The sequence below is a fragment of the Talpa occidentalis genome, unplaced genomic scaffold (assembly GCF_014898055.3).
Source record: "Talpa occidentalis isolate TD23 unplaced genomic scaffold, MPIMG_talOcc4v2.1 talOcc4.8, whole genome shotgun sequence".
In the NCBI taxonomy this organism is placed as follows: Eukaryota; Metazoa; Chordata; class Mammalia; order Eulipotyphla; family Talpidae; genus Talpa; species Talpa occidentalis.
This window is the reverse complement of record NW_023605194.1, coordinates 109,251,044-109,267,486: the sequence shown is the minus strand read 5'-3', so window position 1 is coordinate 109,267,486 and position 16,443 is coordinate 109,251,044. Positions and strand designations below refer to the sequence as shown.

General features: G+C 40.6%; 1 protein-coding gene across 2 annotated transcripts in view; it reads right to left on the bottom strand.

Annotated features, from left to right (window-relative positions):
• The window catches only part of TTC29 (tetratricopeptide repeat domain 29), a 168,690-nt gene extending 153,775 nt beyond the window's left edge, over window positions 1-14,915 (bottom strand). Inside the window, exons 1-4 of one of the 2 annotated variants that reach the window (XM_037497005.2) lie at window positions 14,793-14,915; window positions 14,213-14,250; window positions 10,134-10,231; window positions 7,694-7,777 (exon numbers count right to left, since the gene is read on the bottom strand). In XM_037497005.2, coding sequence (XP_037352902.1) covers window positions 7,694-7,777; window positions 10,134-10,225 — 176 coding nt within the window. In that variant the 5' untranslated portion in view covers window positions 10,226-10,231; window positions 14,213-14,250; window positions 14,793-14,915. The remainder of the gene's footprint in view (window positions 1-7,693; window positions 7,778-10,133; window positions 10,232-14,212; window positions 14,251-14,792) is intronic. The other variant, XM_037497006.2, reaches the window with a different exon arrangement.
• Window positions 14,916-16,443: the final 1,528 nt, after the last annotated feature.

The window sequence follows — 16,443 nt, the reverse complement described above, 5'->3', positions numbered from 1 at the left end:
TATATGGAAAGCAGTCTCAGAGTAGTAATAAGTTTAAGCAATTTATAGAAATTTTACAAATCTGTTTGGAACTGCTCAGCAGGTTGTACAAATTCGTGTTACTTAGTCAATCAAAAAAGATTTCTGAAAAGTTTACTATGAGTTGAAAACATTTTTTTAAATGCCGTCATTGGTAACATGACTCAGTTTGAAATGTACCTTTCATTACAAGATGTGACTTCTGAGTATGATGAAAACAATTCCCAGTACAAAGTAAAATACATGACTATACATATTTAAAGAAAAATAGTAAATTAAAGTGAACACCTAAAATCTAATGTAAAATACTTATTTGTTATTAATAAATGCTTTGAAAGCCAAAGAAAATGACCACTGACAGTTATATAGAAGTGACTTTTTATGTTCTCCAAATAGTTGTGGAAAGCAAAGATGAAGGTCAGATAACATTACAAGACCGCTCAAGTACTAAGCAGCAAACTAGTGTGACTGACTGAGGAAGAAATCAGCTCCCATTACAGCCAGATCTACGCTGGCAGGAGTCTGTGCCTTTCCTTATCAAGATTTTTTTTTAAGTTTATTAGAGATGTGAAGTTTAAATAGCACACATGAAAACAGCATTTTAAAGCAAACCTTTAAAGGACACGGAGACATAAATGTCTGGGAAATTGGTATTTCCATGCTCAGTTGACATTTTAAGCTCTTCTTTTTTAATCCCTAAATTTGGTTTAGGTAAAAAGCTGAGATACTTTGCACCTAGTGAGCAAATTTTTAAAAAATTCTTTCCAACTGTGATTTTGTAAATTTCCCAATTTTAAACTTAATTGATCCATTTATCTATCTATCTATATTTTAAGTTATGGTCAAAAGGTTTTTTCTTTCTTAGTTTCACATCCTAGAGATCTGCTGTGGAAAATAACACCAAAATTAAAGTAAATAAGTAAATAAGGGGCCTCCCTGGTGGTGCAAGGGGTTAAGTCTCAGCACTATGAAACTGTCCGCAGGCACTACAGCCGGAGTTTGATCCCTGGCCAGGAAGATGACCCACATGGTGCAGCAGACCTCTCCTGTCTTGCCTGCTGCTCCCCTCAGCAGTGTATTTCAGTCAGTCTGCCTGTTCTGCTCCCCAATCTGTCTCTGGTGAATCCTCTCACCCCCCACACCGCTAGACTACACCCCAGTTCTTGTATGCATAAATAAATAAACATTCACTATAAGTAAATAAATAAAAAACATTGGCATCCTGGTTCTGTTCCCATCTATAGTCTCTGCTATTAAATTTTCATGAATATACACAAATTCATATACACATATATATATCTTTTTTTAAAGATTTATTTATTTATTTATACAAGCACTGGGTACAGTCAGAAGCACAGGAGGGTGAGAGAATTCACCAGAGCCAGAGCAGGGAGCAGAGCAGGGAGTAGGACCGAAGTACACTGCTGAGGGGAGCAGCGGGCGGCAGGAGAGGTCTGCGCGCCATGTGGGACCCTCCTCCGGTGGCCGGGGAGCAGCCAGGGATCGAACCGGTGCTGCAGAGGCTGCGGGCAGCTTCGCAACCCAGTGCTCAACCGCTGTGCCACTGGGGAGGCCTCATATACACATATATTCATTATATATAATAAATATATTTTCATGAGAAAGCAAAGAATCATTGTCTCTCTACTTCAGAACACCAAATCCCAGCTTTTACTTGACTCAGAAAGTCTAAATATATTATTAGTCTAAATATATTATTAGAGGCTTCCTCTCCTTCCTTGTCTAGCACCTAGAAGCAGAGAGGTTTCCTCTCCTTCCCTGTTTCTGTTTGTCATGTATGTTTCTGTTTGTCACATATGTTGTCATGTATGTCACCACTATGTAATGTAATGTAAGTTTTTTTCAGAAAATGTAAGTTACAAACGTCCATAAAGAATTAGCTTATTACAAAAGAGTAAAATGATTTCAAGAGGAAACAAAATGATGTCACAAGATTATTCAAAAGCAAAGAAAATGCATGAAACCTAGGAAGGAGGAGTCTTAACTCCCATCAAGTTACCATGAAACATCACACCCTCAAGAAACGTCTTCACCTTGTTCCATATATTTTGATGTCTGGCCACTGTGCAAAGGCCACATGCTAAATCTGCAGGTAACAAGTATTCCTAGGGTCTTTAACAGCGGCTCTGGAAGACAGTTTTGAAATGCGAAATGAAAACCTAAGACTGGCCATTTAATTTGAGTAAGTATAAAATGAGGTAGGAGGAATAGACTTTAAAAGATCTGAAAATGAATGGTTCTTTGTTTCTTCATAACCCAAACTCCTTAAATATGGTAACAGGTAATTTTAGCTGCCACTATGCTGACAAAGTGACAACCTAACTGTTGATGCTAAAAGATATTTGGAAAGAAAGCAATATCTTTGAGATGCACAGTTTTGAACTAAATCTACTCCTCTACATAATAGAACTTGATATCTGAAGCAGAAAATAATATTGAGCAGATTAACATCCTCTGTCCCTTGATGGTTTTGTTTATTTCTATCCTCATATACATAGTTAAAGCTGTAAAAGCTGCCCCCAAGAAATTTTTATTTAAATCTATAAATGACACTTTTATTACTTAGTTACTCAAAGCAATTATGATAATAAATGGTACTTTACGTCCCTTTAAAAGCAATACTGCATCCTGATAATACAGTACAGAATAAGAAAATCAACATACCAAAACACAGCATGCCCTTCTTTAGTTGTTAAAGACCAGTTATATACTATCAAAAAAATATTTGAAGACGTATTTAATAAAGTCATAATATCAGTGTCAAATATAGGTGAGTACAGTCTGTTTGAAAACAAAATGTTAACTATAAGGCACAGCGATAACTCAGTCACTTAGTAAGTCATGAAGCATACTGAAAATTCCTTTGGTAAAGGTAGGTGATTGAAAGAAAAACCAGAAGTCCTTTGCTTTTGAATTATTTTACCCAATTCAAAGTAAAATGAACCCCCATCAATTGGATTTGATCATGCCAGTGACATACTTTAATCTGTCTTGCTCAATAACTTATTTAAATTTTCTATTCTGGGCCTCCCCTGGTGGCGCAGCGGTTGAACGCTGGGCTGCGAAGCTGCCCACAGCCTCTGCAGTGCCAGTTCCATCCCCAGGCGCCGGTGAGGGTCCCACATGGCGCACAGACCTCTCCTGCCGCCCGCTGCTCCCCTCAGCAGTGTATTTCGTCAGTCTGCCTCTTCTGTTCCCTGCACTGGCTCTGCTGAATTCTCTCACCCTCCTGCGCTTCTAACTGTACCCAGTGCTTGTATAAATAAATAAATAAATCTTTAAAGAAAATAAATTTTCTATTCCTACTTTATATAGAAAACACATACAAAGAGCTACATTTCCTCAATTCAATAATCAAACCAGTTACATGCAACACTATCCTGAAAATGCTGTAGTCAAAGACTATCCACAGCAGGATACCTATTTCATGGTGTTGTTAAAATGGCATTTATTCTTTCACTCATTCACTCATTCAATCATTTAACATCCAGTTTCCGACCACATGCCAGAGCACACACAGACATACCCCTATTCCTGTGAACCTCCATTCAGCTGGGGGTGAAGACAATTGACATATAAGCTCCAAATACAAGGTGGGAAACATATTAGAGAAGAAAAAGACCCAGAAGATTTAACTAAGAGTGTGGGGGTTGGGGGGATGGGCTACTGGATTAGGAGGTTAAGGACAAACTGAAGTGGCCACACTCAAGGTGACACCTGCATGCTAAGAAGGCCACTGAGAGGAGTAAGCAGTGGGGAGAACAGGGAAATGAGATCAGAGAGGCAGCCAAGTTCAAACCATGCACAGATTTAGGGCATGAGAAGAGTTTAGAGTTCACCTGAAGAGTAGTTGGACATTCTTGGAGGATATTATGCAGGGTAGCACCATGATTTAATTTTTCCAAAAGATTGAGCTGGTAGCTGAATTTTGGTAGAGTTAGAGGGAGGTGAGAAGAATAATTAGGAAATCATTCTAGTGATTTTAGCAAGGGATGATGGTGGTGGTAGTGCAATGAAGAGAAGTGGATGAACACAGAATATATTTTGGAGCTATATATTATATGACATACTGATAGGTTAGACGGGCTATGTGGTGGAGGTAAGGTAAAGCTCAAGGTTGCTTTGGTGCCACTGACTAGAATTGGGAGAAGACTATGGGAGAAATATTTGGTGGGGAGAAGCAGGAGTAAGAGGGAGTAAAGGTAAAACAAGAATTTAGTTTGGAGCCATATTAGTCTTGGACTGTTTATAATCCATCTATATGATATGTCAAGGAGACAGTCGGATATAATAATTTGAAGCCTGACAGACAAATGAGGGTTGGATTTATAAAACTGGTAGTCATCAGTTTACTACCAATATTTAAAGCTGTAAGACTGGGTCCAGACAGAGTGAGGCTGGAGGAGAGGCTAAGACCCAGTCTTACGCAGCCCACCATTGTGAGATTGAAAAGAAAAAACTAGGGCCTCCCCGGTGGCGCAGCGGTTGAGCGCTGGGTTGCGAAGCTGCCCGCGGCCTCTGCAGCACCAGTTCGATCCCCGACTGCTCCCCGGCCACTGGAGGAGGGTCCCACATGGCGCGCAGACCTCTCCTGCCGCCCGCTGCTCCCCTCAGCAGTGTGCTTCGGTCCTTCTGCCTGCTCTGCTCCCCGCTCTGGCTCTGGTGAATTCTCTCACCCTCCTGTGCTTCTGACTGTACCCAGTGCTTGTATAAACAAAACAAACAAACAAATAAATAAAAACAAAACAAACAAAAAAAATACACTTTAAAAAAAAAAAAAAGAAAAGAAAAAACTAGCCAACAAAGGGGACTGGGGCAGCACTGTCCAAAAATCTGGAGGAAAACCCTAAACATGGCATCCGGGGAGCCACAGCACAGAATGTGCAAAGAGAAATTACTCAATTCTGTCAAATTCCATGAAGACATCAAGCAAGACAGAGACAGAACCATGACCATCAGATGTAAAAATGGAGGACATGAGTCACATTTAACAGAAAGATCAGTGAGTTCTTGGTGTTGAAAACCTATTTAGAGTCAAGTGAGGCAAGAACGGGTTGTGGAAATACTGAGACAGTGCTTCTGGTTGCCTGAAAGTTTAGAGAAAAATGGGCTAGGACCGGGAAGGGATAAGAAGTCAAGGGAAACACTAGGGTGGGTACTATTGCCAATGAGATTGAGCCTATGGAAAAGGAGAGGTTGATAATGCAGAGGAGAACACGTTTTGGTGTGGAACAAGGTCTTAGAACAAGTAAGGGGGATATTTGCATGGAAGCAAAACAGAGGCGTCGTCCCTAGACAAGATTAGGAACTTTTAACTCACTGCAATAGGAGGAAAGTCACAGACTGTGAGTTTACATGTAAGGGGAGTTGAGGCAGACGACGAAAGGTTATTTGAGGAGTAGAGAGAGAGCACATGTGTATTATGAATATCCAGGCTGCTGTGTATCAATTACATAGTGAGTATGAGGATATATAACTACACCTGTTGCCATCTTAGAAAAGAATAGGCAGTGTAGCGAAGGAGTTGGCAGTGATCTCAGATACTACGTTGGCCTCATTGAAAATTTTATTCTTCAAATTCTCCCCATTACATCTTTGTATACTAAGGATCTATGACTGATCATTTTATAGTGAGTCTGATAATTTTATAATGTTACCAGACAGGGAGTCAAACTCCAAACCTACCTCTCTTGTCAGGTTTCACTCTACCATCTTGGTCTTCTCTGATTTCCTCTAGAGTTCTAGGCTATACCTCCAGAAAAATCAGCACTCATTCATTCTATATTTGTTTATGGCTCATAGGTCTTGTTGTTTCAGAGGCAAGGGTGGGATCAAATATTTTATAATAAAATATCACTGACTTTCTCACCATAAAAAACCTAATAATATATATGAAGTAGGTGTTTAACATATGCTTGTTGACCAATTTATTATTTCAATACTGAATCACTAATAAAACAGTTTTAAGCAGCAATTCTTTGGCTAACAGAATATGCACAATTTCTCACAGCACCTGCTGGCTATTGCTGGGAGATACTGAAATCATTCATCAATTTTCTCTTTTACATGCTATTCAATTAGTTTGTCTGGGACAAGGTCTGGAATATATATCAATCAAAGCATAATGGTGGGTTGACTACAAGCAGTCACCCTACCAATTGTTTGCATCCACTATCTTAGGAAAAGAGCTTTGGTCTAAAAACAGTATTCAAATCTAGGAAGTTTTAAAGAGAATGCAATAAGGACAGAATTACCCCGTGTTTTTGCTTTCTGTAGAATAATATGGATTTGAAATTATTTCCAGCATCCTTAATGAAAAGAATTTTATTGAAAGAACACTCATCTGTACAACCTATTTTGTATTGTTTCAGATCAAAGTTTTCTTCAGAGTAGGCTGAAAGTTAGCACATTTTAGATATCTGGATTTGCAGTTTGTTGATTATGTGGATTAATTGCTTATTTAATTTTAAATTATTAAGCCAACTACAGCTATTTGGATACCATTATATTTAAATCAGAATGCAGATATCATTCAGACTTGTTTTTCTCTTGAGAAGTGATTATACTATCATACAATATTGATCTTTAATTTTATCCAACAGGTTACCATGGAAAGTTAATGAATTAGCAATCAGAACAGCATTTAACCAAAGGTTCCAGGTACTACACATAACAGTCTGTAGAGTTCCAAGCAAGATAGTGATTATAGTTATTGTAAAGTTTTGTCACTCTATAAAATAGCTACTGTTGGTAGCAATAAACATGTTTCCCCATGTTATACGCAATTGACAAAATAATAACTAATTAAATGAAATATATCAAGAGACAGAATTTTAAAATACATGAAACTTATACCAAATATATCACTAAGAATACTCTTTCAGTGGATTCTCATTAACTAGACAGCACTTGTAGACTTTTTAAAAGCATTTACTGCACAAAATATTTTAATTTTTCAATGACCTCCATAAGATGTTTGCACATTTATAATATTTCCATATTTTCAATGCTTACATTTAAAGGCCTGAAGGTAATAAATATTGAACCTGTTCAGTTTTTATCATAGGTTTCTATTCATTTTTCACTAACCTACACGGGTTCGTATACTGTTTTTATATACACCACATTTATTTTTTAGCTAATCGTAAAATGACTAAGTTGAAATTGTTCATTTAAGAAACAAAACAAAATGCAGACATTTTAGAATTATTTGTGAACTAACCGATAAACTATGATCCATTAAATCTTTTTGTGAGCTCTTGGTGGGGGAAAGAAAATACATTACTATGGGATTATTGTTTTAATGACCAAGAAAAAAAAATATGAATATTTCTCTTAAAGATTCTGCCCTCCCCATCCCAGGCAACTCTCTTTGAAATAGAGGTTAATAAGCAATTAATAGCACAGACTTAACTAAAATATTGCAAATTTATAATATCTTGGTAAATATGAGAATTTGGAAAGCTATAAAATTAAAGACTTTGATATGTGAAAGATCAATAGACATGACCTATCACTATTTAATGAGCTTTAATTTTTAAATGCCACGTTCCAGTGAAAAAGGGTATCGCACAGGAAAATTGCAATTTCAATAAAGAATCAAGACAAAAGAAACAAACTTTATATTAAAGTACCTTTAAGAGGTGATACTTACGCAGCAACCTCCTCTTTTGACAATCCTTTGAAATTCACCTCCACATAATGATCTATGTCATCTTTTTCTTTGATCAATTGAGATCTAAATGAAAGGGGAGGAAGTAATAAAGCACCGCCTTATCAAGTTGAAAAGCTACCAAACATATAAAATGCTACCAGGACAGAAGCATTCAGGGTATAATATCATATAGAATACATGTTCTTCAATTGTTAAAGAATTAATTGCTGATTGATCATTTTATTTTTTTTTATTTTTTATTTTTTTAGTTCCTATTCCACAGACTTTATTTATATTTCACCTACTATCCAGATAATGTTCCTCCCAGCAAATGAAAATGCAAGTCCATTCATAGCATTCTATTGTCATGGGACTTGAGTCTCCATTTATCTGGATCAGTTTCTGGGTCAGTCTTTGTATTTCAAAATTCTGGCCAATACTAAGAGTGCAGATCAGTGATTGATCATTTTAAAGTTTTAATTTTCTCAGGTGGCAAATTAGGGAAGAATATTAAACCCAGAGTGTAAACAAATAAAATGCCAATACATTGAAATAATCTACATTCTCAAATAAATGGAGATTTCTCCTCAAAGCTTATAAGACCTTCCATTTTACTCATCTTATTTCACAGCATAACTTTTCAATCACAGGAGTCATATTCTGTTTTGCGCAGGATCTGGAACTAAGAAAAGACCTGTTTTTTTTTTTTTTTTTTAATAGAGGCATGTTTTTTATTTATTTTATTTATTTGTTTGTTTGTTTTGTTTATACATGCACTGGATACAGTCAGAAGCGCGGGAGGGCGAGAGAATTCACCGGAGCCAGAGCAGGGAGCAGAGCAGGCAGAAGGACCGAGGTACACTGCTGAGGGGAGCAGCGGGCGGCAGGAGAGGTCTGCGCGCCATGTGGGACCCTCCTCCGGTGGCCGGGGAGCAGCCGGGGATCGAACCGGCGCCGCAGAGGCCGCGGGCAGCCTCGCAACCCAGCGCTCAACCGCTGCGCCACCGGGGAGGCCCGAAAAGACCTGTTTTGATACAAATCTCTATAATTTTTTGATCCAAACATTACCAAAGCTTGTTTTGAAGTGCTGTTTGAATTTTTTTTTTTAATCTCATGTGAAAAAAAAAAACCCTCAAATTACTATTAAAAATCCAAGGTGCAAAGATCCAGTGTTCCAAGAAGACTTTACTTGGTTTTACAGATTTTTAATAAGACTTTACTGAGAAATATATGCATATTATATTCATTCTTCAGATACCCGGCACCTTTTAAAATAAGGATACTATTAACATCTCATAACTGTGAGAATATGGTACTAAACAATTTTCTTTTTTTCAGAAGTTAAGGGAGAATATTGATACAAAGCTTTGTCTTAAATAGTTAGGGTAAATGTGTTCTTTAATAAAATAAATATAAGAAAAAGTTTTCTTTAAAAATCTATCTTATTTTGGGGATGTGAGATAGGGGCTATATTTCTGCTCCTGTTGCAAAGAAAATGTAATCTCAATCATTAAAAAAGACAGGAAGAACAAGCTTTCTCAGACTTCGTGAATATTTCACATATTCAAAAGCAAAGTGAAAAACAAGAATGCATGTATATCTGAGTTATGTACATATTGAAAACTTTTCTCAAATTTCTATTATAAAAGAATTTTTATGTCAGTTCAGGTGACTGTATTTCTTTTGGTCCAGAGGTTTTGGCCTTCCCCAGAGATACTAACAATGAGGTCTGATCCTTCTCAAAACAAAGTGGTCTCAAACTACTTTGATCATTACATCTTGCAGGAATTGAAAAGAATGCACACAGAGGAAATAATCAAACCTAACATGCAAATTATTTATACTGATAAATAATATATGCATTACTAAAAATCACTAAAACTAGAAATGACAATTTCTAAATGACACAACCTTAATTAACATTCATTAATTATCACAAAGCACATGGAGCTCTCTGTCCTATAATTTCTTGCAGCTCCTCCAGGAGCTCAGCAGCCTTTCCCAGGCAGCGGTGGTTGGATGATGCATTTTCGGGTCCCGGGATCATTTCAGGGGCTAAGTGATGCCTGCCCATCCAGCCTGGTAGTAAACGTGTGTTCTCCTCCCTCCAGAACAGAGCCCAGCACCCTGAAACTTGTGGATCAGAAGCCCTACACCTTTTCATTCCTAAAGCTTCTGCTTTCTGTTCTCCACACACATTTGAAAAAGGAAATGCATCTCAGAAGCTTTAAGAAGCCAGGACATAATAGGAATAGGAAATAAAATGATCAATTAACCACTTGATTGTGAAATACATATATATTCTTAGGCTTTGACTGGGGTCTTAAATCCTTTTGAAACAGCAAATTTGAATATTCTGAATATTCTGAGATCTGCTATTGACATTTCTTACTGCAAGAAATTCCTTCTCTAGGAAAAAAAAGGGGAATGGGACACGTACCTTGGCATGGATCTGGGGGAGCATGGCAGCTTCTGTCTGGCTAAGGAGGTCAGCTTTGGGCGCGTCATGGGCAGTGGGGGCAGGGTGGTCATTGTGGACTACAAGACAAAACCAGAAGTGGTATTTCAAAGAATAAATCTTTCAAAGAATCCTTTAAACCATGACTAGAGCCCCCCAGTCTGTCATCTGAACTGAGCTGCCTCGGCGTGCAGCGCTACAGCTCCATTATTCAGGAACGACGCTCAGTGAGCGGATTCTGCAGGTTGCTTCTCTCATTATTTTCTTCTACTATGTGCCTTTTGGCCAATTTATTGCCTGCATCTCCACCACGAAGTGGATGGGAAGAGAGTGTGATAAATGAATCGAAGATTCATTGGTATGAGTTGTTTAGGGACACAGTCGCAATTAAAGAGTGGAGAGTTTTACTTTTCACGATGGATTTCTAAGCATCACGCTTCGCTTTCCTGGTACGATCAATAATTGAAAATTGCTCATGTTCTGCCGTTTTCTAAAAACCCTGTCACTTCTAAATAAAGGCTTTTTCTTAGAAGTAAAAGGTTCTCAACAAGGAGTCAGGTGCCCTGAGAGAGCCCCCAACTACAACAGGGTAACAAATAACTTCAAAATGAAATGACTTTAAAATGAGGGCTTAAAACAACCACCACTTTCTGATCTTTCACATTCTGTGTGGGTGAGGGTTTAGGACAGGGTATGATGGGAAAAGCTTTTCTCTATTCCATGAAGACTGGGCTGCAGCCGGGAAGACTAAGAAGTCTGGGGGTAACTCAATGGTGGGGGCAGGAATCACCTGCGTCACTACTTATATATCAGGGGCCTAATGCTGACCATTTGCTGGAACCTCAGCTGGGGCTGTCTGCAGAGCCCACACCCCTGGCTTCCTTATGGGACTTGGTCTTCCACTGAACATGGAATCCTCAAGCTCCCTGGGGAGCCACTCAGGGCTCCCAAAGAAAAGTCAGGCAGACGCTGTACCCACTTTTGGGGCCTGACCTTGGAAGGCACATTGCCTGGCTCCTGCTGTGGTAACAGGCCTACCCAGATTCAAATCTAATGAACACAGATCCCCGCAATGATAAGCGCATCAAAGTCATTTGTAAGAGGAGACAGGACGAGGCAATACTGTGTGGCCATTTTGGGGAATGTCTAGGGTTGGTCTTGTTTTAGTTTGGTCAGATCTTTTGTTTTGCTATATTCCATATATGAGTGAAATCATCAGGTGTCTGTCTCCTTCTGCCATGTCTGTTCTTCCCTCTGATCTGTGCTATCCTTGGTGGATTTCAAAATGAAGAGAAGGAAACAATGCTTGCTTCAGTCAGGGAGTTCCATCCTCAGTGAATTAAGACTCTGTTCTGAGATCCTCATTTTGCCTACCAAGGACATTGGGGCAAGGATGATCTCTGAATGATTGCAGAGGTCTTTGGGGGGTTCAGCATGGAGTGAGGACACATCCAAATAGTAGGATGATTCAGCTACATGCAGACAGACAGAGGGATATGACCAGCAGTTCTGATCCAGCCAACATAACCCATCTAGGTGTGCATAAGTCCCCCCAGCAGCTGCCTCACCAGTACGTGATCTAATATTTATCTTTTTTGATGTTTACTTGGGTTAGATAATTTTTTACCAGAAAATACAGGCATCGAATGACATCAAATGCAAATGTTATATATAGAAAGGAACATGTCTTCTTTGTCACATGGATCGACTATGATTTTTTCAAAATCGGAGTCAATGTTTCCTACCATTAAAGTTTCAGCTGCCAGTTCCTTCATTTTGCTCTCCTCTGATCTGAGAACATTAGCAGCAGGTGCACCTTTACTCTTAAATTTAGTTTAATGTTAGCACCGCAAGCCCTGCTGGCAAGCCTCAAGGCACAAACTCTGAATGGGGGGCGGTCAGAGCTGAATGATGAAGTGGAAAAAAGTTATTAATGGCAAGTTGGAAAAAAAATACCCCTCAACCAATCTATGTTGCAAAGTTCAAGCTCAGAGTTAGGGTGCACCTTGAACAGACTCCCTCCCTTGCTTATGCCTGTTGGGAAAGAGGTTTTGTTTTTCACAATCGACATTTGGCCACATAAAGATATTTTATTTTACAGGTAATGTGTGCACTGAATTTTATGGCACACATAATATTTGAAATTTATCAAATATTTAAAAGAATCCTGTAACAAATTATTTTCTTATCTAAGTAATCACCATCTCCTTTATGATTTATAAGTCTAATCTAATTTATGCTGAATTTTCTTAAAGCAGGAAGCAGCTACATTCTAGCATAGAAAAGTAGCCAAGGGGAATATACGTTAGGAAAAATGCAAGTGTGCTTGGGGGTGTCTGTCATTTCAGGCTTAAATTACACCTGTAGACTGAAGAAAAACTTTTTTCTTTGTTAATGTGAATGGGATCATTTTCTGGTGTTGGCTCAACAGTATTCCCATGGCCTAGGTGAGCTCTCACCATAAGGAACAGGACTCGTGCTAAAAAATGACTGAGGTGGGCTTCAAGCAGAAATGGTACAGTTCGTCCTTGACAATGATCTTCATCTGGATTCTCCTAGTGTTGGGGGAATAGTATAAATAATACTATTTATAATACTATTTATTTATTCTGAATAAACTCTACCCCTGATGTTTTATGGGCTGTACCCCCACCTCCGTGCCAAAGAGATCTTAGGTGCTCAGGACTACAGCACCCATCATGTCATGAATCTGCCATAACTCAAGGGGGGATAGCTGGGAACTAGGAGTGGAGTTAAGCAGCCATGCTGAGCATAAAACTGAACACATGTGAGTTTGGGTTTTGCCTGCCTTCAATGCACTGGGGTCCCAGCTCCGACATTACCAGTAGGACATATTGACCAGTTAATCACTCTCTCTGTGCTCCCCCCTCTTCTCATTTCCCCTGTAAATACACCTCTTATTCAACCTTTCTCTGAGTTCCTGCACTTGGATCTTGCCCTGAGTTTTTTTAAGTTCGTGATGAGGACTCACACCCAGGCCATCCTGTGTCCCTTTGGGGTTGCCCTGGAACACCAGCTCAAGACCACAGAAGAGATCACTCAAGATGGCGTGACTGCAAGAAGGACAGTGGCCCCAATTCAGGCAAGAGAGAAGGAGAAGAGATACTTCTCTGGCTGGTCTCAAAATGGGTTGAGCCCCAGGAGCTCAGGGTGAAGCAATCTGTTAGGAAGGACCTGGAGGCAGTTCCCCCAGTGCCAGCAAGTGGGCATGCTACCGATGGCACCAGGGGTGCTGAGCCTAAGATCAAAAGGCCGCCTGAAGCCATCCCACTGTGGCTATTCAGAAGAGATTTGGTGGATTCTTTGATCTGCTGGTTGGCTCTTGCATCACAGTTACAGTGTCTAAGTTTGGTGCCCCCACACAAAGACAAATGAGAATGGTAAAATACAGGATGAAAGGTTTGAGGGTGCTGGGTCAGGCTGTACCTGTCCCTTGGTGTGAGTTTAAATTTCTGGCCCCCAAGTCAAATTCTTCAAAGAGTAACCCTCTTTGCCGACTACTCCCAGAGATACCCGCACTGGGAAACACGAAATAAGGGCAGGCCTCGCACTGTGTGGACAGAGGCTACTTGGGAACTTAGCTATGCTTGAGGCTGACCATTGTCTGCAGAATCCAGTCACATGGGGTAAAAGCTGAGATCTGAATAATGAAGTCAACAAGCCACAGCAAGCAAATTTATGACTTGTCATCAAGACAGTTCAAAATAAATACGCTTTTACTATTACCATGAAATCATATGTAAGAATGAGAACTTTTGTTATTACTACAAGTTCCTTTACTCTGAAACTTTAAAACTACAGAGGAGAGGTTCTGAAAAGTAAAAAAAAAAGTCATACTAAGTAGTTTCGAGAGTCAATGTTTATCCTTTGTATCATACATTCTGGATAGAGTTCTAAAACTATGACATAAGTAACTAAGTGGACAGTTATTAAAGAAATAGAAATTATACATTTCCTACCCACTGACTGTCATTAATAGTTAAAGAAAAATATAAAGCAGGAAAGATGTTTGGAGGTAGGTCATGTTTCATTTGACTTACATTTAAGATTGCTGTTGAAGGCCTCTGCAGACTTCAGCCTGAATATCAGAAAGCAAAGCACCATAGCAAAGAAGGTTAAAAAAAAGTTAAAAATTAGTTAAGAGAACAACTCCTGACCCTGCCCCAAATCATGGAATCAGAGTCATTCCTACAAGTACCAGGTACCCACTGTGGTTTATGTGAACTTGAAAACAGTTCCCAAGGCTTGACAGACACTTCGGGAGAAACCAACTCAGTGAAATGCCAGTACCTCTGAAGTGCATGTGCCCAGCCACCCCAACACAGACGTGACATGAGGAATAACAATAGTGTGACGTCTCCCACTTCGGGGAGATGGAGTTCCTCTGCTCTACCCCCTAGTTTAAAGCAGTACTAATAGATTTATTCCTGCAACTGTTTATTTTTCCGTTTTCTCGGAGGGTCTTGCGAACTGGCCGAGAACTCCCGCTCCAGCATCCCCAGCAACTGGGGTGGGCTTCGCTCAGGAAGGTGGCCGGGTCCGGGGCGCCCCGTCTGGAGGCACAGCCCCCCCAACCCCCGTCCTAGCACCTGGGCAGGTGCAGCCCGGAGCCTCACGCACCTCGGAGCACCGGCCCTGAGGGCGGCTCTGGTCTCGCTCCCGCCTGATCGTCTCCCCGACCCGAGGAGGGTGCTGGCGCCGGCGCGCCCCTCCTCCCGGACGGTTCCGAGACCCGCACAGGGCCCAGCCGGCGCCCGAAGGGGACGCGACCGTCTCCAGGGCTACGGGGGGCGGGGCTGGGCCGGGCCGGGCTTCGTGATTGGGCCGTTTTCCCCTCTTGGGCGGAGCCTACGGAGGACCGTGCAGGGCTGGGCGGGGGCCAGGAAAGTGGGGTTACTCCAGACCCAGCCCGGTTTTGAAGCCAGGCTGCTCTCAGATGCACCCATCTTTCAGAAACCAGTTCACCTGACCCAGGGGCCTCGGATTTGCCTCCCTGGATAATTTTTTTTTTTTAAGATTTACTTATTTATGCATACAAGAGCTGGGGTACAGGCCAGAGATGCAGGGGGGCTGGGTGAGAGGATTCACCAGAGACAGAGTGGGGAGCAGAACAGGCAGACTGACTGAAATACACTGCTGAGGGGAGCAGCGGGTGAGACATGGTCTGTTGCACCATGTGGGTTGCTCCCTGGCTGGCCGGGGATCGAACTTGTGCTGCAAAGGCTGTGGATTGCCTCATAGTGCGGTGCTTAACCCCTTGCGCCACCAGGGAGGCCCATCTGTCATTTTTTGCACCGCATTGCCTTCTCGATGTTTTACATTTCCTTGTGTTTCGCAGGATTGATGGGAAAAAGAACCCTGGGCTTGGCTCCTTATAACCCTTAGGGCCTGAGGCCCTTCCCTCAGACCCTGTCGCAATAAGAGCCATCTTTACCCTGTCCCAAATGCCTTTCTAAAAACAATACAATTTTGATCTGGGGTGAACAACTCAAGGTCTCTTTCAGAAACTCTTCCTGCATCCTGTTCTTATTACCTCTTAAATATCTACCTGGAGCTCAGGGTTTTATATTTATACAGAGTGTCAGCCTGTTCCTCTCAGCCCATCATTTTTTCCTTTTCCTCACATGTAAGTGCAAGGAAATGACACCTTTGCTCTGTCTCATCCATACAGAGGGCAGGAGCGAGGTTTGTTGCTTGTACCTTCTCAAGTAGAAATGTGTTGGAGAGCAAGACTTTCTTTTTGTTTTTTTTTTTTGATTTTTTATAATTTCTTACATCATTTTTCATTTTTGCACAATGTATGCATTTTCATCTTGGTTATAGTCCCCATACAATTGCACCCCCCTTATTTTGACCCTAATCCCTCCTCTCCGCAACGCCCCCACCGCCCCTGTAGTGTGTCTCTGGTTTATAGTTGCTTGTTGATTTTGATGTTTTCTTTTTTATGGTTATTCTTTTTCCTGGTCCCTTATTTAGGTTATCTAAACTCCTGCTATGAGTGAGACCATCCGGTATCTGCACCCCTATATTTATAACAGCACTATTTACAATAGGTAAGCTATGGAAACAAAGCAAATGCCCAAAAATAGATGACTGGATCAAGAAGATGTGGTACATATACACAATGGAATATTACTCAGCAATCAAAACCGATAAACTCAAATGCAATTTGCAGCAACATGGATGGAGCTGGAAGGGATCATGCTCAGCAAAATAAGCCAGAAAGAAAAGGCTTTTGTCTTTACCTGCTGTTGTCCACTGTAGCAGAGTA